Source organism: Bubalus bubalis, chromosome 16 (genome assembly GCF_019923935.1).
Source record: "Bubalus bubalis isolate 160015118507 breed Murrah chromosome 16, NDDB_SH_1, whole genome shotgun sequence".
NCBI lineage: Eukaryota > Metazoa > Chordata > Mammalia > Artiodactyla > Bovidae > Bubalus > Bubalus bubalis.
Genome location: NC_059172.1, coordinates 6896232 through 6920514, shown reverse-complemented (window position 1 = coordinate 6920514; position 24283 = coordinate 6896232). Strand labels below are relative to the sequence as shown.

General features: G+C 40.5%; 1 protein-coding gene across 2 annotated transcripts in view; it reads left to right on the top strand.

The window, feature by feature from the left end:
• LOC102393736 (olfactory receptor 4X2) overlaps nt 1–17307 on the top strand; it is a 44210-nt gene extending 26903 nt beyond the window's left edge. The window contains exons 2-4 of one of the 2 annotated variants that reach the window (XM_006042676.4): nt 6985–7085; nt 11292–11355; nt 16279–17307. In XM_006042676.4, the coding sequence (XP_006042738.2) occupies nt 7026–7085; nt 11292–11355; nt 16279–17246 (1092 nt within the window). In that variant the 5' untranslated portion in view covers nt 6985–7025 and the 3' untranslated portion in view covers nt 17247–17307. The remainder of the gene's footprint in view (nt 1–6984; nt 7086–11291; nt 11356–16278) is intronic. The other variant, XM_044929108.2, reaches the window with a different exon arrangement.
• Nucleotides 17308–24283: the final 6976 nt, after the last annotated feature.

The window sequence follows — 24283 nt, the reverse complement described above, 5'->3', positions numbered from 1 at the left end:
TAGGGACGTTGTTTCCTCATGGCCAAATCTTTAGCACCCATGCTTGACACATTACAGGGCACAATGCTATTTCTTGAATAAAGGCATGAATGAATGGATGGATGAATGACATCTCTTGCTGAGGAAATTCTTACTCTATTACATTATTATCACTGTCATTGGAGAGGCTGAAACACAAGAAGTCTAATGGCTTATATGTGTGTGTTAGTCACTCAGTTGTGTCCGACTCTTTGCAACCCCACAGACTGTAGCCCGACAGGCCCCTCTGTCCATGGGATTCTCCAGGCAAGAAAACTAGAGTGGCTTGCCATTCCCTTCTCCAAGTGGCTTATATAGACATGTTAGTATTGGAAGGCACAATGGGGATAATCTAGCCAATTCTGTCATTTTATTTAGAAGTGGAAACAGGGAGGGTGAGAGGTTGAAGGTGAAATGACCTGGTTAAGATAGAAGTGAGTCAGTTACCGACTGTCAGCCAGTGCCCAGCTGTCCTGGTTTCCTGGCCAGTCCTCATTGTCCCTCTGTTCAGATGTCCTTTTCATTCTCAGCAGTTCAGTCTGGAAAAGTATTCTCCTGATGTCTTACCTTCAGCTTTTTTCTTTTATTACTTTGTTTTTGGGTACAAACTTTATGGACATCTCCCTAAGCTAATTGAAAAGATTTTGAATCTCTCCTAAGTCAAGGTTAGTTGACAAAGTTTCACCTGAGAGAAAAGAAATTCCATGGGGAAGTTCCCTTGACTAGAGTGTGTGGATTAATTTATTTAAAGGATCTTAACTTATGCAAGGAACTAATTACAACCATTGGGGTTTTGGTGGGTGTGTAAGTTTTCTTCATGAAAACCAAGGTCTTAAAATCTCTTTTCTGCTTTCTGTGGCATTTGTTTATTTCCTAGCTATTATAAATCAACTCTGATCTAGATGCCCTGATTCCCCCCCCCTTTTTTTTTGGTGATTTATCTTAGACATCATCTGCTTTGTGTTCTAAAATCTCCCAGGGACACTCGTGCTTTTCTTCAGGGCAAGGTTTGATCCTTGAGTAGCAGTAACAACAACCCTCCAGTCCTCAGTGCAGAAAGAGCACTGATTTCTGAATTAGGTACCTGGGAAATAACTGGTATGCAGTGTGGGAATCCAATTACCCTCTCTCCGCCTCATTCACCTCATCTATAAACAGAAGAGGTTAGAGTAAAAGGTCTCTAAATGTTTTCAGCTCTAGTCAGAGTGACTGAGCTGGGTATGAACTGAACTTTGTTCAGGGAGACTTGAGTGAAAAAGTGACTGAGCTGGTGGTATTAGCAAAGGCACCTGTCTTGTCAGGGTTTAGGATTCCAAGGGGGGATTTCAATTCTCTATCCTATTCTAGTTTCTCCAAACCAGATGATCTCCTTGAGTAATGATCGATTCTAGCAGAGTGGCCAACTTCATGATGAGTTGGATGTGCTCAGCTGCATTTGAGATCCATCTGACTCTATTCTTTGTTCTGAGATAGAACTAACTACACCAGCTATTTTGATTTAAAGGTAGGTAATATGACTGGAAGTGCAGAGTCTCTAAACAGCCATAGGATGTTGGGTGAGTCAGTTTCTCTCTTAGAGCCTCAGTGTTCATTTGCTAAATGAGCTCAGTTCAGCTCAGTCACTCAGTTGTGTCCGACTCTTTGTGACCCCAGGGACTGCAGCACGCCAGGCCTCCCTGTCCATCACCAACTCCCAGAGCTTACTCAAAATGAGCTGGTTGGGTTTAAAGTATTTGCTTTTTTTGGTGGGGGTACTGAATTCAATTTATTTAATTTATTTTTATTGTGGTAAATTATACAAAACAAAATTTGATGAATTTTAAGTTCTTTACAATTTTGGGATTCTGTGAGGTGCCATTTGGGAATTATAAAGTGGGAAACTGTGATTGGGATGGAGCTTCCATTACCTCACTCTGCGATCAGCTCCATTGGCACATGAAGATTTCTATTATATCTCCTTCGGGCATTGTCTCCATTGTATCATTACGCTCTGGTCCAGAGTCCAGCAGTTCACCTGATGTAGAGTCTATGTGTTCAAAGACGGATTTGGGCTTTTATATGCTGATCACTCCCCCCACCCCTCATGCTTCCAGGTGAGGCAAAACTGCGTTCAGAGAGGAGGCATGTTTTACCAGCTCAGTGCGGGAGATGGTGGAGGTGGCTGAAGGGTGGGTAGCAGAGACAGGAACAGGTACTGAAAGGCAAAGATGACAGAAAAGGAAAACGTAGTTTTCCAAGTTACCAGTTGTTCCTTCTACTAAGGATGAAGACTGGAAAAACTGGGCTCTCCTTGATTTTTCTCTTATCTCTGAGTGAGCTCTCAGATTGGCTCTAGAATACTGTTCTTAGTTTCTCTAGTGAATCAAAAAACATTGAGTTCATACTCAAACAAGAAACATTTGTGTTGGGGAATCAATATACATTGGATCTCTTATAGAAGAGAACATTTAATTTTAACTCTTCAGTATGTGTTTATGTGCCTAGAAATTGTATAGGGTAGTGATGAAAGAACATATGATCTGGAGTTAAATTTCTTGGGTTGAAATTCTGGCTCCACTGCTGTGTAAACTTAGGTCAGTGAATTCACTTACCTGTGCTTCTTTTTTTTCCCTCATATGTGAAAAATGGGGTGATAAAAATATGCACATCACAGGTTTGTTCTGGAAATTGAGTTAATTAACATATATAGAATAAAAAGCCCAAACACAAACAGACTAGTAGATACAGAGAACAAAATGCTGGTTGCCAGAGGGGAAGGGTGTTGGGGGAAGGATGAAATAGGTGAAAGGGATTAGAAGATACAACCTTCTAGCTACAAAATAAATAAGGCATAGGCATGTAATGTGTACATAGGGAATATAATCAGTAATATTGTGACAACTTTGTATGGTGACTGATGGTAACTATTCTTATTGTATATTGAGTCACTATATTGTATACCTAAAACCAATGTAATATTGTATGTTAATTACAACTAAAAAAAAAACCTGTGTGACATATGATGCCATTGAAATACTAGCTATTATTGTCAACCAAAATGCAATTAATAATAAAATATAATAAAAACATTAAACAGATAATTTTGAATACTAGGATATGTATTTCTTGGTAGAGATAAAGAAACAGTATTATAAAGAATTTATTAACTGCTAAAAAAGAGGAGTATGATGAACTACTTACTGTAAGAACACAATGGCAGGACTATATTATTTCTACAGTAATCAGATTCTACATGCAATCTAAAAAGAAGGGAATACTAAACACTGTGAAGGAAGAAAGGACATTTTGGATTAGGAAATAGCTGTATAATGTTCATTTTGGGGATGACAGTTGCAGAAATAGGCAATGGCCAGTTCAAGAAGAACCTGGAATCCATGCTAAGAATATTGGAATTTGTGTTGTAGGCAATGCGGAGGTGTTGATATATTTTAGGTAGAGTAGTAGCCTGATTTGCTATGCATTTAAGAAAAATCACCAAAGTATTCTTTCAATGCTTAGAGAAGATACATATGAGTTGGAGTGTTAATCATGAGAGGGCTTCCCAGTGGCTCAATGGTAAAGAATCTGCCTGCCAATGCAAGAGATGCAGAGACTTGGCTTCCATCTCTAGGTTGGGAAGATCCCTTGGAGGAGGGCATGGCAACTCATTGCAGTATTCTTGCCTGGAAAATCCAATGGATGGAGGAATCTGGAAGGCTACAGTCCATGAGGTCACAAAGAGTCAGACATGACTGAATGACTGAGCATACACACACATTAATCACAAGATTCATTGAATGCACAGGACTGGAATTAGGGTTAGAAGGTGGACAGGATTGAAAAGGACAAGGAGAGGGCATTTCGGATGAAGGCGGCTCCGTGGTGGGAATGAACAGTGTGGGCTTGTGGGAGGAGAGGACCCTGAGTTGAATAGAGGTGAGTTGAAGTTTAGTTGGCTAAGAAGGTGACGGTTGAGATGGCTCAGTCTGTGAAAGACTTTGAAAGTGAGCCAGAGGTGTCCAGGGTTTTCCCTGGTTATTCCCAAGCAGTGGACGATCTGAGGAAGGAAGGGTCCAGGAAACAATCTTCCGGCTGTAGTCTGCAGGGTGGATGGAGTGGGAGGTTGTAGAGACTAAGAGGCTTTGCTGACTTAGGCATCAGCCGACAGCAGGTGTGAAGGTGAGGGTGGCAAGGTTGGAGAGAAAGTGCACAGGAGAGATGATTAAAGATAAAATTAATGGACTGTGGTGACTGACCGGATATGGGAATGAGAGGCACGAATCACATATGACATCAAAGCTACAAGCCTGGGCATCTTGGAGGCTGATGGTGTCATCAGAGCTGCTTGAAGATCTCCTGTTATTCCGTAGCTTAGTCTTACCAGCTTCAATCTATCACTGTCCCAATCTTTTCCTTTGTTTCAAGTGAGGATGTGGTAAAAGGAGATTTTTGTGATGTCTCACAATCTTATCTTTTAACCATTCAGCGACTGGATTTTCCAAGGTGTTGTGAGGCTGACAGGTATTCCTGATTCTGAGAGCCTCGTGTCCACAACACTGCTACCAATGGAAAGGGCACCATGCTATGATGAGTTTATCAATATTGCTTGCATTTGGTCATGAGTACCAATGTCATTTCTATACTGTGTGCATCAATATCTTCCAGGAAACTGTGTCTTGACTAGGAAATTTCTTTTTGTTTCCATAAGTGACTGAGCACCCCCACCTCCCTTTTTTAACCTCTGCAGAAGAAGTTTAGAGTAGTCATACAAATGACAAAGAAAAATTTCATTGGATTTTAATTGAGGTTGCCTAAATTTGTATATAAAGTTAGGAATAGTCAAAATTATTATGTTAACTTTTATTATTTAAATATAATATGTAAGAATTTGGGGGGATGGATATGTTTTCCATTTGACATATATATTTTCTTGTGTTCTTGTGGTATTTTTATGGTTTTCTCTGCATAATTGATTACATTTTAAAGTATTTAATATTTTTTCCCTTGGCTATCATAAAAGGAATATTTTTGAGCTATGTTTTAATTAGTAATTGTATTTTAAAATTTTTTGTTGTGTTAGTGATGTTCAGATTTATGTATGCATTTATTTACTTTTATTTATCAATTTCTCAGGTTTATGTATTAGGAGGTTTTGCTTGCACGAAACAGAAACCCATTAAACTAGCCTAAGCAGAGAGGAGAATTTACTTGAGGAATAAGGGGCATTCTCACGTACACAGGGACTGAATCAGGAATGGAAAAGTCAAGGATCATGGATGCATTCTGCCATAATTTTTTTTTTTCAGGTTTAGTGACTTTACATAATCCTAAAATTTTTAAAATATTAAAAACTTAAAAAATTTAAAAATAGTAAAGAATCCAGTAAATATACAGTAAATATATTTAGTGTATATATTTCATATTTATAACTTGGTATTTGATGGTCATATACATAATGAAGTGATGACAACCGTTAAGCCAATTAACATATTCATCTCCTTCTGTGGTCACTCCTGGTGTATGTGGGAGTCGGTGCGAAAACTTGTAATCTGCTCTCAGGAAATTTTGAAGTTCAGCGTACATCCTGGTGTGAGGAATTCTGACACTTATGACTTTGTTTCCATCTGTCTATATCGTTGACTTCTGTTTTCTCTGTTGGTTCTGGTCCTTATTGATCAGGTGCAGCTTTACTTTTCCAAAAGTATATTTCTTGAAAATTTCAGTGTGAAATCAGAGATAAGGGGAAAAGCAATGGGTAAAATTTAAAGCAGAGAATCAGGTCTTCATACTGTTTCTTCCTTATTTCTCATGGATCCTATGTGGTGAAAATACGCCTAACACGGCACCTTAATCTAGAGAGTATTGTTTTGAATCTGATGTTGTGATCCGTATTTCTCTTGTACTCTCTGAGGGAGTGTGTGTGTGTGTGTGTGTGTGTGTGTGTCTGTCACTCAGTAGTGTCTACTCTTTGTGACCCAATGGACTGTAGACCGTCAGGCTCCTCTCTCCATGGAATCTTCCAGGCAAGAATACTGAAGTGGGTTGCCATTTCCTACTTCAGGGGATCTTCGAGACCCAGGGATCAAACCCATGTCTCTGGCATCTCTTACGTTGGCAGGTGGATTCTTTACTACTGTACCACCCTGGAAGCCCACTCTGAGGGTGTATACATGTATAAAAGGTGCTCGGCTAAGTATCTTCTCAGGGAAATAACTCGCAGAGAAATCTTCATCTTGTTATCATATACTTTGCTGCTGGCTACCAACCGGGAACCGGGAAAGGCAGTCTGGTCAGGCACAACAGTGCTCTCAGAGGACCAGCTCTGTGAGTTCAGGATCTGTGAGCCTTTTGAGCAGTGTGCCAAGAGTTTTGAGAGTGAAATGATGGAGACATACTACTGAGCAGAACTCTCTACAAAGTGTTTGAGCACTTGTTCTATAAGCTCAGTTATTGAAGCTGCAAGACTGGCGAAGGACTCTGACCTGAGTGAGCTGAGGATTAGAATGGAGTGAAGAAAATGAGACAGAGGAAAGGGAAGGATTAACAATGGGAAGATAGTTCCCTGAAGAGAAGATGAGGGATAGAAGGAATTCAGAATTTAGGAGTAGCAGTGTGTCATGGGGATTTCCCAATAAGGGAGAGCCATTAAAATGCAATGAAGATGGTAAAAATATAAGAGCTGAACTTGAATGACTCCCTAAATTCAGAATATCTTGTGGTGGGTTAGAAGAAGCCCTATGAATTCAACCTGATTCTGAGTCCTACAGTGGGCCATTTTCTGTGTGATGCTGGGTGAATAACCATTTCTCTGAGCCCTCATTTTCTAATATATAAACTATTGTTAGATTGGTCATATTTAATGCTCAATGAGCTCATATTGCCTAAATAAATGAGTTCATGATAAATTTTTGTTGTAAACTGATTTATGCTGTCCAACTTGCTATAAATGAGGTGAATTTGTTATAATCAATGTTTATTTTATTGCAGGCTTCTGATTATCTCCAGTCCAGTACATATGAATCAACTCCATGGCAAGGACCAATAATGTGACTGAGTTAATTATCACCGGTCTTTTCCAGGATCCAGAGGTGCAGAGAGTGTGCTTTGCGGTGTTTCTGCCCGTGTACTTGGCCACGGTGGTGGGCAATGGCCTCATTGTTCTGACGGTTAGAGTCAGTAAGAGCCTGCGTTCCCCCATGTACTTCTTCCTTAGTCACCTGTCGCTCGTGGAGATCAGTTACTCCTCCACTGTTGTCCCTAAATTCATCACAGACTTACTTTCCAAGATTAAAACCATCTCCCTGGAGGGCTGTGTGGCTCAGATATTCTTCTTTCACTTCTTTGGAGTTGCTGAGATCTTCATGCTCACAGTTATGGCCTATGACCGCTACATGGCCATCTGCAAGCCCCTTCACTACACAACCGTCATGAGCCGGTCTCTGTGTCACCAACTGGTGGCTGCTTCCTGGCTGGGGGGGTTTGTTCACTCCATGGTTCAGATCATTGTTACTCTCCAGTTATCCTTCTGTGGTCCCAACGTGATTGACCACTACTTCTGTGACCTCCATCCCTTGTTCAAGCTTGCCTGCACTGACACCTCTGTGGAGGGGGTCGTTGTGTTGGCCAACAGTGGATTGTTCTCCATCTTCTCCTTCCTTCTCTTGGTGTCCTCATACGTTGTCATCCTGGTCAACTTGAGGAACCGTTCAGCAGAGGGGAGACGCAAAGCCCTCTCCACCTGTGCCTCTCACGTCACGGTGGTTGTTTTGTTCTTTGGACCCGCCATCTTCCTCTACATGCGGCCCCCCTCCACCTTCACTGAGGACAAGCTGGTGGCCGTGTTCTACACAGTGGTCACCCCCATGCTGAACCCCATCATCTACACACTCAGAAACGCAGAGGTGAAAATTGCCATGAGGAGGTTGTGGGGCAGGAAAGTAAACTCAGGGTTGCAATAAAAATGAAAATATTAAAAAAATTAGTATGTATCAGTTCAGTTCAGTTCAGTCACTCAGTCATGTCCAACTCTTTGCGACCCCGTGAATTGCAGCATGCCAGGCCTCCCTGTCCATCACCAACTCCCGGAGTTCACTCAGACTCACGTCCATCGAGTCAGTGATGCCATCCAGCCATGTCATCCTCTGTCGTCTCCTTCTCCTCCTGCCCTCAACCTTTCCCAGCATCAGAGTCTTTTCCAATGAGTCAACTCTTCGCATGAGGTGGCCAAAGTACCGCAGTTTCAGCTTTAGCATCATTCCTTCCAAAGAACACCTAGGACTGATGTCCTTTAGAATGGACTGGTTGGATCCCCTTGCAGTCTAAGGGACTCTCAAGAGTCTTCTCCAACACCACAGTTCAAAAGCAGCAATTCTTCGGCATTCAGCTTTCTTCACAGTCCAACTCTCACCTCCAGACATGACCACTGGAAAAACCATAGCCTTGACTAGATGGACCTTTGTTGGCAAAGTAATGTCTCTGCTTTTGAATATGCTATCTAGGTTGGTCATAACTTTCCTTCCAAGGAGTAAGCGTCTTTTAATTTCATGGCTACAGTCACCATCTGCAGTGATTTTGGAGCCCCCAGAAATAAAGGGTTAGGGTTAGTGTGTATAGGGTGACCAAATATGCATTCTGACTTTGGTGAATATAAGCAAGAGAGGAAAAGTTAACCAGTTCATGTTTTTTGTTGTATTTTATTTTATTAGTTTTTACAACACTGCCCTATGATGATGAGAATTTAATTTTCCTTTTCCTTTAGACACCACCAGAAAATTCCAGACTTCCCTTATACTTCAGTGCTGCCATCATTAAACCCAAATTCACCACAGAATTCACGCTTGTAAATTTGTGTCAGCTTTCTTTTATTCGATCTTCATTATCATTAAACAATAAAACATATAATTATTTAGGTACTCTAGATATGTGTGGTTCTTAAATTTCTATAAAGCTTATTTTATAAATAAAGATTTGTTGTTGGTGATTTAGTTGCTAAGTGGTGTCTGACTTTTTTGCAACTCCGTGGGCTATAGCCTGCCAGGCTCTTCTGTCCATGGGATTTCCCAGTCAAGAATACTGGAGTGGATTGCCAATTCCTTCTCCAGGGGGTCTTCCTGACTCAGGAATTGAAATCAGGTCACCTGCATTGGCAGGTGGATTCTTTACCGCCTACCCACCTGGGAAGCTCAAATGAAGATCTAGGTACCACTAATAAATTTACCGAATGACTGAAAAAGCTTGCTTCCAAAATAGTAACTGACTTGTTCCTGAGAATCCAACCAAACTTGTCTGTCTACTTTGAGTGATGGCATAAAGGGACCCTTTTATCAGCCTATGTGGCCTCAGACTTCCCTGGCAATTCCAGAAGACCTTGGCTCCTGCTCTGTCTAAACCTGTCTAAGCCTTCACTATCTCAGTCTGGTCAGAACCGGGCCTCAAAATTCTTTCAGATACCACTCTTTTCATAAAACCTGTGCCAGTTTCCTTGGGTTGTGAAGACAACTTCCTCTGAAAACTAATTGCTCTTTGCTTATATGGACAGCTTTTTGGGTATTTAAGCCTGTGTATTTTATACTATTGCTATTTCTGGATGTGTATACCTTGAAGTCTACTTGAGGGCTGAACATTACTTACCTTTATGCTCTACTTCAGTGTCAGCATAATTTTATGCACATACTATGTCCTCAGCAAAGTTGAATAAATGAATACAAAATTAAATAGATTAATGAATAACAGAATATGTGAATGGCATGTAAACTCTGGTGTCAAGGTTCATACACAGTGATGTGAAGAATAAAGAATGTCCTATGGCCTCAGCATCCAATCCTAAGCTTCAATTTCTGGAGTATACTTTTAAAATTATTTTTTTGCATGTAAATGGTGAAATTTTCACTTGGCATTATAGAATCACTCCAATTAACAAACAATCCTTATTAACCGTCTTAATGTTAGCAGGTATGCTATCATTCACTTCAGTTCAATTCAGTCACTCAGTCATGTCCAGCTCTGCGATGCCATGGACTGCAGCGTGCCAGGCTTCCCTGTCCATCACCAACTCCCAGAGTTTCCTCAAATTCATGTCCATTGAGCCGGTGATGCCATCCAACCATCTCATCCTCTGTCGTCCACTTCTCCTCCCACCTTCAATCTTTCCCAGCATCAGGGTCTTTTCCAACGAGTCAGTTCTTCCCATCAGGCGGACAAAGTATTGTAGTTTCAGTTTCGGCATCAGTCCTTCCAATGGATATTCAGGACTGATTTCCTTTAGGATGGACTGGTTGGGTATCCTAGATGTCCAAGGGACTCTTAAGAGTAGCACTGATGCTATCATTAGAGAGTAAAACTTGTTAATATGCTTGAATAATGATGACAGAAGAAATATTGCTTCAAGTCATGATTTGGGTGAGATTAAGATAGAATCGCCACTTTGTTAACTTTCTGTATGGAGCATATGAGATTGTGTTTTCACCCAAAATATTTTTGGTTTCTCATATACCATCTTTTCCCATCAAGACCTCAGTAGTTCATGTCATGTTGTATTTTAGATAAGCTCCTTGTACTCCTAGGTATCAATCATAGCTCTTTCTGAGCTGCCCTTATTTAATGCCTTCTCTTCTTTGGTGATCCATTAGGCAGAGTGCACAGATTTTAGGGAGGGACACCTGGACTTAAATTCCCACCCTGTCGTCTTCTACCTGTACAACATTGGGTTCATTCACTTTTTCTCTTGGTGTCAGCATGCTGTGATTTGTGGAAAGATTGTGGCATGTGGAGAGAGATTATAATTAAATTTATTTATGGCTGTGCTGGGTCTTTATTGCTGTGCGGATTTTCTCTAGCTGTGGTGAGCAAAGGGCCTCTCTGCTTGCAATGTTCGGGCTTCTTATTGTGGAGGCTTCTCTTGTTGTGGAGCACGGGCTCGAGTGCGCGGGCTTCAGTGGTTGCATAGCGTGGGCTCCTCAGCTGCGGCTCCTGGGCTCTAGAGCACAGGCTAGCTGTGGTGCATGGGCTCAGTTTCTCTGTGCATGTGGGATCTTTCTGGATCAGGGATTGAATCTGGAAAGAGAAGATTACATTTTTGTATTATCCCTCCCTTTCAGTGTGATAACATAGGAGTGCCTGGAAGGCTTTTCTAACTTCCTTGGTGCCCTCATCCCCTTAATATCATTCTAATATCTGAAATTCCCCAGTAGGAGCTTTGTTTCAGGGCAGTAGGGCTTTGCTAGAAGGGAAACTATTGTTAATCACTAATATCTTAATTTGGATAATTTTACAAGATGGTTTTCTTTTCTTTCTAGATGGTTGTTATCTGGCCACTGAAATACGGTTCAATCCAAATCCAGTTCATCGTCTGCTTTTGCTGTGAGCTACGAATTGTTTTTACATATTAAATGTTTCAAAAAAAAATCAAAGTAGGGTAATACGTTGTGATACATGAAACTTAACACATAATTCAAATGTTAGTGACCATACATAAGGTTTCACTGGACTATAGTTGTACCTAGTATTTCACTTATTTATGGCAGTTTTTGTGTTAGATTGCCGTGAGTGGCTGTGACCCAGTGTGGTCTACATAGCCTAAACTACTTACCATGTAACCCTTTAGAGAAGTTTGCCCGTCCCTGCTTAAGCCGTAATGATGTTTCTTACTCAACAAGAAGTCGGGAGGTCAGCGGTCCCAGGGTTGTTCTGCTATTCCTATGATGCCCAAGCATCTAGCTGGTGCCCCTTCGATTCTGTAGTCTGTCCCGTCACAGCTGCTAGATATCTATAGCAGCTCTTGGTGTTATCTGCTCCCATGCAGGGAGGGAGGCTCTCATTTTATTGTGGGAAATATTTCCCAGAATTTCCCCAGAGCAACTCTGACTCCTATTGGCCAGAACTAGGTCATATGTCTATGCGGAGATGCAAAGGAGGCTGGGATAGTAAGTAGTGAAAATAGGAATGAGATTATAATATTAGACCAGATATTGTGTTTCCTCTGAACTGGTCACACTGGTGTTCAATAATGCCAGACTTCTTTCATTAAGTAAGGGAAGTCTCCACAGGGAGTTTTGGTAGAGGGAACCCTGGGGGATAGTGATGTGGGCACAGTGAGGTTGTTAAAGGATTTGAGTCTGGTGCCAGAGTCTTCAACTGAAATTGAGTTTACCCTCTTAGAGACTGTGCAACCCCAAGTAAGTGACTAAAACCCATAATTCAGTTTCCTTAATTAGCATGAAAGTTTGCACCAAGTGCAAGAAGCATTTTATTTTTTTGGCCATGCTACACAGCATGTGGGATCTTAGTTCTCTAGCCAGAGATTGAACCTGTGCCCCCTGCATTAGAAGCATGAAGTCTTACCCACTGGACCACCAGAGAAGTCCCAAGAACCATCTTCCTAGCAACACTGTTTTGCTGACAGCACCCCTGATTTTTTTCCCTGACGAATGATAAAGGATTGAGGCCCTGGGATGTGAGTTCTTTTGTGAAATTTAAAACATCTCTTGTTACAAGAAATTTAGACCATATGCAGTTGTTATCATAGCATGGTTCCTAGACTCGCCTGTACCAGATACCTAGTTTCAATAACGATCAATTTAGGAGAAATCTTGCCATGTCTCTACCAGGGCATCTCGATGGCAGCATTGTTGACATTTTGGTTCAGATACTTTTGGGAGACTGTCCTGTTCATGTGGGATGTGTCCTGGAATCCCAGGCTTCGACTTACTAGATGCCAGTAGGAACATTCTCCACCCAAACTGTGACAAGGACAAATGTCTCCAGATATTGCCAGATGTCCTCTCGGAGGAAAATTGCCCCCAGTTAAGAACCACTGATTTGTACCAGTTTCTCCTATCCAAAATTAAGAGTGTTCCTGGAACGTCCCTGGTGGCCCAGTGGTTAAGAATCCACTTTCCTATGCTGCTGATGTGATTCCATCCCTGGTTGGGAACTAAGATCCTTCATGCCTGAGGGTGACTAAGCCCGGGGCCAACACTGGAGAGAAGCCCAGGCATTGGAGAAGGCCCACGTGCTGCAGGGGAAGATCTCGTGTGCTGCAGCTAAGGCCTGGCACAGCCAAGTGCTGGGGTCCAGCCCCGGCTGATCCAGGGTATTCGAAGCGGGGATGGCGTCGGCGACCTATTTAATTATTTATTCATCAAAGATATAAAGAGTAATAGAATGAGGATAGCTCAGTAGGAAAATTCAGTGGAGAAAAGAGGCTGAGTAGCTTGGTTTACGCGGGAGACCAATAAAACTTCAAGACAAGAAGTTTGCACCACTTACGTAGGCCGCAGGCGTCCTTCCGTTCTCCCGAAGGAGAGGAGACACTGAGGCCTCCCCGGTCGGATCTTAGAAGCCCAGGCATAATTAGCAAGCATGGCGGGTTCTGCGCTCCAGATGGAGACTCAGACAGAAGTTGAAAGAGAGAGCGACATGGGGAGACCAAGTTTTGGTGAACAAGGCCCGCACTTTATTTTCCAAAGTAGTTTTTATACCTTAAGTTATGCATAGAGGATAATGGGGCAAGGGGTAGAGCCATGCAGCAAGCCAGGCTTTCTTCCTGCAAACTTATCATATGCAAAAGTTCAGGTGATTGACATCATCTTCTGGCCCGGAGGCCTGTTAACATTTTAAGAAACTTATTTTTCTCTAAAGGTGATTATTCCAAAGTCAGGCACCAGCCTCCCAAAAAGCATTGGACAAAGCTGCATTTTACATTTCTATACACCCATTATATCAATCAATACACTGCCAAGGACACAGTAGGTAAGGAGTATGGAGACTTAGCAGCAAACATTGGCCCAACAAGTGAAAAACCCTTCACCAATACAATTTCTAATCAATCTTTTAACTACTCAAAGGAATCTGTGTTTAGGCAGTTTAGAACATCTCCTGCCTCTCACAGTTGGGAGGCTCTGAACAATCACATGTGGCCGGAAAAACCCATTCAGGCAGGCTAGAGGATTTCCAAAGGAGTTTGTAGGTTGAAACACTGTCACATCCAAGAATTATTAACTGGAGCTGTAAGCTAACTCTTTTTTCAGAGAGAGGTAGTGGGGGACAGCCCCCTGTAAAGTCAGAGGTGTAGGTGAAAGCACAAAGCAGAAAGTAGGCAGACTCTGGTTTTGGGGGTAGATGCTCGAGAATTTCCAGGGGGACTCCTGAGGCTCGATCCCGCCTTTGCGTATGCCGAGCCTCCTTCCTCATGACCTTTGTCATGGGCGGAGTGCCTCACGCTGGCTCCCGGCAGTGATAGAATTCCAGTTGAGCTATTACAGATCCTCACTCAATATGCAATATGCCGGCTCCCAGCAGCCAAGGAAGTAAATAAAAACAGGAAACACCCCAAATTCCCAAAACAAAACAAACAAAAAAAACTAGTGTTCCTATATGATCCTTGGTAAACCAAAATGAGGTAAAGCGAAGTGGCAGTCACCTTAGGACGTGTCTTGCTGACACACAAAATAAATCAAGGTAAACCACCGGTGCTCACAGACACAGCTGAGAGGTATGGCAGCCTGATGCTGAAATGCTTGGCAATGCCCGTTGCTCGGGGTGTGTGCTGCCTCTATAACGCTCACTTGTTAAGACAAACGCTGCTATTTCCCCTTTTTATCTTTTTCTGTAAAAGGAAAAATCCTCTTCAGGAGGCAGGTATCAGTGGAAAATAGCGGTGGTGTAAAGTGAACCTTTGACAAGTCGGGGGATGCCTGTAACCTCATCCAAACCAAAGGCCAGGAGAAGTGCCATCTGTTTTCTGACATATACCACCCATATTCCTTGGACCCATCCTTTGAATGGTGTCTTGTCATGCGAAGTCACATGACTGAGTTCAGGATAAGCAAAAGCTGGATCTAACTGACCTCTGCATGGTATAGGGACCCACAGCCTAAGTGCCCTGTGAACACTGGGTGAAATTACTTTAATATATTCCCTACTGATTTCTGAAGTTATGTTACCTACAAGGAAGTTTGGGATGTTAGTACCCAGGTCCTGCTTCCTACGAGGCAGGTGCCTGATGAGGAAGGGGAAAGCATGGCTCTCTGGGGACCAATCTTCTCTCACTTGATCACCATGCCTTCCCCCTGGTATCCCTTAGCAGGGTGAATTCAAGGCTCAGCTGCCAGAATTACTCTTCTCTGTGGAACATGGAGAGACAAGAGTTCTGTGTTCTTCTTTTTAATCAGGTGGAGTAGACTTAGGCTTAGTAGAATCAGGCTTAGTCTTAACAGTCCCAAGCCTAAGGCTGGAAGGGGAACCGATTTCCCATCTGGCAACTCCTGAGCTGTATGAGCTCTGGTTGTGAGCTTGGCCTGACTGCTTTGAAATTGTACAACTCTGAAACCTGCAATAGGTGAGGGATGTTCTTGGGGTGTTGTTTGCCTCTCTGTGATCAGAGCAGAAAAAAGATCTGGGGTGAGACATCAAAGGCACAGAAACTCTGGGGTGAGTTTTGTTTTGAGAGCATGTGGTGATTACAATTCCACTTTGAAAGTAAAGGGGATGCTACCAGGAAGGCTGTGGTATTTTACAAAGTGCTCTCACATTGGTCTGGTCTTTGCCTGAGGCAAGCACTGCACCAGACGTGGGATTCAGGAATGGAGCAGATGTGGCCTTGGTCCTTGGTGACCTTTGTTCTTTCAGTATTTGCTGAACATCTGTGATGTAGCAAATGCTGCACTAGGAAGCCAGGATGATCTATATGCACTGTTCCTTCATTCTATGTCCATTCAGTGAGTGTGATTTTGTGCAGGTGCTTCAGTTAGCACTGGAGATGGAGTGTAGTAAGAAATAATACCTGCTCTACAAAGTTCAGTTTGGTGGGGCAGACGGTCATGTAAAACAATTACAGTAAATTCAATGTGTGCGTGCATGCTAAGTCGCTTTAGTTGTGTCTGACTCTTTGCGACCCCATGGACTGTAGCCCACCAGGCTCCTCTGTCCATGGGATTCTCCAGGCAAGAACACGCTAGTGTGTTGCCATGCCCTCCTCCAGGGGATCTTCCCAACCCAGGGATCAAACCCACATCTCTTGCATCTCCCGCATTGGCAGGGTGATTCTTTACCATTAGTGCCATCCGGGAAGCCCTATAGTTCAATGTGCAAAGTGCTGTATTTCCAAAATGTTCTAAGAGAGGAGGGTCACTGAGCCTAGGGGTCTATGGATTGCAGAGATGGATTTCCTATTTCTGAGAAGGTTCCAAGTTTGCAGAGTTTGAATGGTAACATTTCAGGTACGCAAAGGCCTATGATATAATTCACTCCTTAAGGAAGGAGTCTTGTTTTGTATCATTTCAGATCACACACCCAAATTCCTGCCTCCTGGTGGCGACATCATGGCTAACACACACAATGTGACAGAATTCATTTTCCTGGGACTTTCTTCCAATCCAGAGGTGCAGAAAGTCTGCTTTGTGATGTTTCTGCTCCTGTACACAGCCATTGTGCTGGGGAATTTCCTCATCGTCCTCACTGTCATGAGCAGCAGAAGCCTTGGCTCCCCCATGTACTTCTTCCTGAGCTACCTGTCCTTTGTGGAGATCTGCTACGCCTCGACGACAGCCCCCAGACTCATCTCAGATCTGCTGGCTGAGAGGAAAGCCATACCTCTGTGGGGCTGCATGTCACAAGTTTTCTTTATCCACTTGTTTGGTGGCACTGAGATTTTCCTGCTCACTGTGATGGCCTATGACCGCTACGTGGCCATCTGCAAGCCTCTCAGCTACACCACCATCATGAGCCGGCAGGCGTGTGCCTTCCTGGTGGGTGCAGCATTGGTGGGGGGCTTTGTGCATTCCTTGGCCCAAATCCTTCTCATCTTCCGCTTGCCCTTCTGTGGCCCCAATGTGATCGACCACTATTTCTGTGACGTGCTTCCCCTGCTCAAACTTGCCTGCTCTGACACCATCCTCATTGGTCTTCTGATCGTTGCTAATGGGGGGACCCTGTCTGTGATCAGTTTCGTGGTCCTCTTAGCCTCCTATGTGGTCATCTTGCTCCATCTGAGGACTCGGAGCTCCGCGGGGCGGCGCAAGGCCCTGTCCACCTGTGGGGCCCACTTCACTGTGGTTACCTTGTTCTTTGGGCCCTGCATCTTCATCTATCTGAGACCTTCTACCACGCTGTCTGCGGACAAGACGGTTGCCGTGTTCTACACGGTGATCACCCCACTGCTCAACCCTGTCATCTACTCCCTGAGAAATGCTGAAGTGAAGAAGGCCGTGAAGAGGCTGTGGGTCAGAGCAATGAAGCTAGAAGAGAGGTAGAGGATGAGCCTTGGTGTTGATCCTCGGGCTTAGAACGATGCTAAGACCAGCATTTAAAAATCCTATTATAGAGGAAAATAAAAACAGAGAAATGCTCAAAATAAACATTTTAATAAAAATATGTATATTGTTGCATTCAATAAAAATGTAAAAGATTATGTCTGAGTAGATGTAAAGACTGGAAGGAAATCTACTCCATTGCCGGGGTCCAGCCCCGGTGGATCCAGGGAATTTGAAGTGGGGACGGCATCGGCTAGATCAGGAAACAATTGCTTAATTAAACGTTAATTAAGGATATAAAGAGTGGCTAAATAAGGATAGCTCAGTGAGGAAATTCAGTGGAGAAAAGAGGCTGAAATAAGGATAGCTCAGTGAGGAAATTCAGTGGAGAAAAGAGGCTGAATAATTCAGCCAGAAGGTGAGAGAAAGAACGACATGGGGAGACCAAGTATCGGTGAACAAGGCCCGCACTTTATTTTCCAAAGTAGTTTTTATACCTTAAGTTATGCATAGAGGATAGTGGGGGAAGGGGTAGAGTCATGCAGTAAGCCAGGCTTTCTTCCTGCAAACTTATCATATGCAAAAGTTTAGGTGATTTGCATCATCTTCTGGCCCGGAGGCCTGTTAACATTTCAAGACCCTTTCTTCAGAAAACTTATTTTTCTCTAAAGGTGATTGGTCAGGAGCCACCCTCCAAAAGCATTAGATAAAGTTGCATTTCTATAGGGCAAAGGTGTGGTGGGCTATAACAAGTAAAAGAATTAACTCAAGGGTCCAAGGTTACAAACATTAAAGCTACTACTTACACCAATCATATTAATCAATACACTGCCAGGGACACAGCAGGTAAGGGATATGGAGACTTAGCAGCAAACATTGGCCCAACAAGTGAAAAACCCTTCACCAATACAATTTCTAATCAATCTTTTAACTGCTCAAAAGAATCTGTATTTAGACAGTTTAGAACATCTCCTGCCTCTCACAGTTGGGAGGCTCTGAGCAATCACATGTGGCCGGAAAAACCTATTCAGGCAGGCTAGAGGACTTCCAAAGGAGTTTGTAGGTTGAAACACTATCACACCCAGGAACTTGATTAACTGGAGCTGTAAGTTAACTCTTTTTTTCAGAGAGAGGTAGTGGGCGACAGCCCCCCATAAAGTCAGAGGTGTAGGTGAGAGCACAAAGCAGAAAGTAGGCAGACTCAGGTTTTGGGGGTAGATGCTCGAGAATTTCCAGGGGGACTCCTGAGGCTCGATCCCGCCTTTGCGTATGCCGAGCCTCCTTCCTCATGACCTTTGCCACAGGTGGAGCTCCTGCTCCCGGCACTCCATCTTTTCAAGAGTCAAAAAAAAAAAAAAAAAAAAAAAAAAATGATGCCTAGTCCAAACTGAAGGAGCAGAATGGGACCAAGTTCAGTTCATAGGACTTGTTAGTTCTAGAGTATTCTAACTGGTTTCCATGCTAACAACTGTTGGGGTCCTTTAATGGACCGGGACCTGGCGGTCTGGAGGCAATGATAAGAAAGTGAAAGAGAGAAAGAGGCTAATATTCTCTGGTTTATGCAGAGAACCAATAAAGTCCTTGACACAGGACTTGCGTCTCTCATGAAGGCACTGGGCGCCCTCTCGATGGGGGTGAAGGCACAGGGCGCCTTCTCGAGAGAGTCTTAGAAGCCTGGGCAGGAGAGTAAGCAATATGGGTCTCTGTGCTCCAGAGAATCAGCCAAGGAGGGAGAGAGAGAGAAAGAAAGAAAGAAAGAAAGAAAGAAAGACAGACAGACATGTGGCCCCAAGCTCTAATGGAGCAAAGGTGCTTTATTAGCAGAAATGCAGGCTTATATATCTTTAGTAAGATGATTACTCAGCTATTACACAGGATGAAATTTTATCAATAGCCACAATATGGATAGTCTAACACATACAAGGTCACTGATGCTGAAAAGAGTCACTGCATGTCTCATCCCATGACCTCAGTCCTGAGAACTGCATGCAGCTTTACTCATTCTTGGAATAGGAACTGATAAGGAACAGAGAATCCTTGAGAAATAGAAAACAGCAGGCAGGAATCCTCCTGTTAAATGTTCCCTGACAAACAACTTCATTATAATTATTGTAAAATATTTCCTCTTATGGATATACTGTTACTTAAGCCATTGCTTTGGTTAGAAATTTAGACCATTTCTAATTTTTTAGTCATATAAGTAACACTGAGGGAAAAAATAATGCTGAGGTCAGTATCTGTGAATAGAAATATTTTACTATATTTTTTAAAGAAGCTCCTTTGCTATTCTGGTCGGGAGAATTCCATGGACCATATAGTCCATGGGGTCACAAAGAGTTGGACAAGATTGAGTGACTTTCACTTTCACCTGCTATAAATAACTTACTGTTTTAAAAGTTATTGAAACCTTTAAGGCATAATGTTAAATTGAGGTTTAGAGATGCTGTAGTGACCTTCCTTGCGAAAGTAGTTGCGACAGGATTGAACGTGATCACTTAACATTCTCTTGGTGAGAAGTAAGATTTCACTGAGTCTCAAAGTATCTCCCCACAACATACTTATTAGTTGCAAAAGTTAGCTGCAAAAGTGTACAGTGGAGAAACCTGGAAGACACTCCATTAAACAATTCCTCATAGTTAGCAGCATCAGTATTGAAACTGGAGAGGCACACGGTATTATTACTGGGGTATTCCTACCACAATATGTAACCTGAGTCTAATCATGACAAAAAATCATGGAAATCCCCAACTAAGAAATATCCTGCAAAATTATTAGCCTATGTTCTTGTAAAATAAAGGACAAAAGAATTGAATAATTTTTCTAGATTACAGAGAGATGACTGGATCTTATACTAGATGAAGGTCATTAGCAGATAAAAGTGCTGTAGGTGAGGTATTTTTAATAATAAATTATCTCACAGTTAATTTCCTGATGTTGACAACTATAATGTTTATGTCTTAGAAAGTCCTTGGATCAAGGAATTGCTCACTAAGATATGTAAAAGTAAATGAACAGTAGCATCAACTTCCTGACATTTCAGAAAAAATTCTGCTTATCTATGTATCAATTGAGAGATTGAATGATAAAATGTGAAAACATATTAATATTTGAGATATTTGGATCAAGCATATACAGGAATCCTTTGTATTATTATTGCAACTTTTTTGTAAGTCAGAAATTATTTTAAAGTTAAAATATTTTGAAAATTAAATAGCTTGTTGTACAACTTACATTTTTAGTTTTTTTGTAAGTGAGTAGGATAGTTAATTATTATTTAGCTCTGACTCTTATTTACAAATTTTTTAATGTTTTAAGTTTTACATTTCCACATAGTAATATTAATCAGTTTTTTCTTTTGATTTTTTGCATTGTGTCTGTTTGATTATCTTACAAGATCAACTAAACTTACATATTTAAAGAAATCAGTTAAAATTTTAATGTAATTTTGTGGAATGATAATATATTCTTAACATTAAAAAACATCAACAAAATAAAAAGACAGCCAAGTGGAAAGTTTCATTCCATTCTTTTCCTCATTCCCACATCCCCACTAGATAAACAATTTTCTTAGTTTTCTTTTTTCTTTTGGCATTTCTTTAAGCAAATACTAGAGTATATATATATAATATATTTATATTATATAATATAATTATATAATAATATTTAATTATATAATTATATGATATAATTATTTTATTATATATAAATATAATAATATAGTATATATAATTTTGATATATATTTTATATGTAGTTATATATAGTATTATTATATACATATATTATTATATTACATATTATTACATATAATATATACATATATTATTATATATACATATATTATAATATATATAGTTATATATTTATATTACAATATATTATGTAAAATTAATTATATATTAATATATAAACCATATATAATTAACATATATAATTATATTTTATATATTTATATATACAATATATTTATATATATAAATTATATGTATATAATATATATACATTATATATATTATATATAATTTTATATGAATTATATTTCTGAATATATCTTATATATTATATTATATATGTAGTCTAGTATTTGCTTAAATAAGCCATATATATAAATATATATAAAACATACATATATTATAATATATAATATATATTTATATATAAAATATATTATATTTTATATTATATTTTAATTATTTTTATATTATTATAATTATTATATGTTATACATTATATTATATTTTATATATTATATATTATATAGTATGTAATATAACATATTATATATATAAATATATATGAAACTATATAAATATATAATATAATATAACATATTATAATATATACTATATAATATATTAATATATAATAATGTATTATTATATAATTAATTATTAATATATATGATCATTATAATTATTAATACAAATAAAACATAATTAATAATATATTTTATATCATATTATAATTATATATTATATTATATATATATTTTAGTATTTGCTTAAATAAGCCCAAAAAGAAAAAAAGAAAACTAAGAAAATTGTTTATCTAGTGGGTATATATATGTATATATCTTTTATCTCTGTGTTTTACACAGACACACTATGTAAATGCATCTGAAATTTGCTTTATTTATGTAACAATATATCTTGGGAATTTTTGTATATTAGTACAAGGAAAGCTTCCCCTTTCTTGTAGTTTTCCATGTTCATTGAACGGGTCTACTGTCATTACTTGTCCAGTCTTCCACTGATAAATATTTGAATTGTTTTGAAGTGTTGCAGAGAATAACTTCAATTTAAATATGTGCAACTAAACTACGGTGTAGTTCTAGAAATAAAACTGCTTTAGATATTGCCAAACTGTCCTTCACCTATTTCTACTCTCACCAACAACTTTGTCTTTCTTGTAAAATGTTTTGCTGAATTTTGGGATTTTGCTAATGCAATAACTGAAAAAATGGGAAGTCAAGTAATTTTAATTTTCATATCTCTTATTTGGAATGAGGTTGAACATCTTTTGGGGAACTCCCTGGCAATCCTGTGGTTAGGACTCCAGGCTTTCACACACACACACTTTCACACATATGTGTGTGTGTGTGTTTGTGTGTGTGCATGCGCGTGTGCATGTATATGTATGGGTCTCTGACTAAAAAGGGTGAAGTCAGGCAGAAAGGAAACTCTGTCTTCCCACATCTTTGGCCACAGAAATGCACACCATGGTCCATTGTTTATATCACTTCATTTCATTCCATCAGCCTATGTTATTCCTAGAAGTCCTTTCCAGGTTCTGGATGTAAAAAGGCTGTTAAACATACAGTGGTTTTACAACATTTGTTTCTTTTTCAGAGTTATAATGGTGAGAAGTGAAGAAATCCTGAGCCTATTACAGTAGCCAATGCCGTTTAGTTAAAAAAAAAGTTATGGAGATAGGCACTGAAGGAGATAGGTTCCTTTAAGTAGTGAGAAATCCTGGGGCTTTAAAAATAGAGTTTCTGTTCTTGAAGTATTTAAGATGAGTTACAGGAAGAGGCCACACGCATACACCACTGTTTCATAATTTATTTGGCCAAACATACAAAGCTCTGAAGAAGTAGCATGGCTGCAGACTGGGGGCATAGCTTTATTTCCTTCTGGCCTCTTTGCTTCATAGTGAGGCACCAGCTGCTGGTGACACATTCTGTGTGGATGGGAGATGCTACACCGAGTCATTTGACACAACGGGGAAATGTATTATTTCTATAGGTCTGAACCATTCTCATCATCCTTCTGAACCCCGTTGACCTGATCTGTCAGGTGGGAATGGTAGTTGCGGTAGTAGAGTGTTACTGTGAGTGTATGTAACATGTTAGAGAAGTTGAAAGAAAAAATGCACCGTGCTGTTACTTAAGAGACTATGCCCAGAAGTTAGGGACCTGTAGTCTTTCTGAAGCCCTTGCACATGAGAACCATGTGCTCACAGCAGTAAAATGCTTAGAACTTTAAGAATGAGTGGTAGTAGGACCTCTGTACTAGGAGTTAGGAAAAGAGTTTAACCATGCTATCAATGCCCAGGGTGGCTTGGCACAGTGATTGTCTCTCTTTGACTGTTTGGACATCTTTAAAATGAATGAATTGGGCAAAATGATCCCGAAGGCCCTTCAGTGACTAGCATTCTGTGATTCAACTATCACATGTGGACTATGTGTGCGAAGTGGCCCTGGTCCTCTTGGTTACAGTCTCCCTGGAACTCACTGACTTCACTGAGCTAGTGAGCGCTGAGGTCAGAATCGGCTGGCAAAAGCTTCTTGTGGATGTCTGGGGTGGGACAGAAGGATTATGTGATACTGGATTCTCCTCCATCATTTGCTTGAAATGCAGATGGAAACCTCTAGGGGCCAGGACAAGGGGTTGTTAATTATACAGGGGCAAGTAGAAGTCCCAGCATTGTAATTGGATTAATTAGAGATAAGTTCCTTAACCTCTGAAAGGAAACAATTGGGAAGTTGACTTTTGCTCTTTCCAGAAATTCCCCAGACAGGGGATGCCAGAAAAGTTCAGGGAATTCAATTCTCTTGTCTCAGTTTTCCATCTCATTCACTTAAATACATACAGTTTCACTGCCCAGCAAATATTTTTCTAAATCTTCATTTTACTGGGTTTTAGGATAGATTGATCTTGTTCTATTCCCCTATAACTTTCTTTTTTTTTTCTTTTTTTCTTTTTTTATTTTATTTTTAAACTTTACATAATTGTATTAGTTTTGCCAAATACTTTCTTCATGAGAAAGTCATTAAGTGCTGGAATTGGCACAGGCAAATATTGGCATGGGTGGTGCCTTGTAAATCCTTGAAGAAGGTAAGCATTAACTGGTGCTTTTTTTGGGTAGAACAGATTCTGACTCAGGCAGGGTCTTCACATGTATTGCACCATTCGTTTTTGTTACTCTAGCTTCCACGTATTTCAATCATGGGCAGTCTTTCTTAGATCTGTTCACTCTTTCAGCAGATGGGTCACACTTTAGATATCATCCTATTAAAGTCTCTCCTGCCAACTTCAA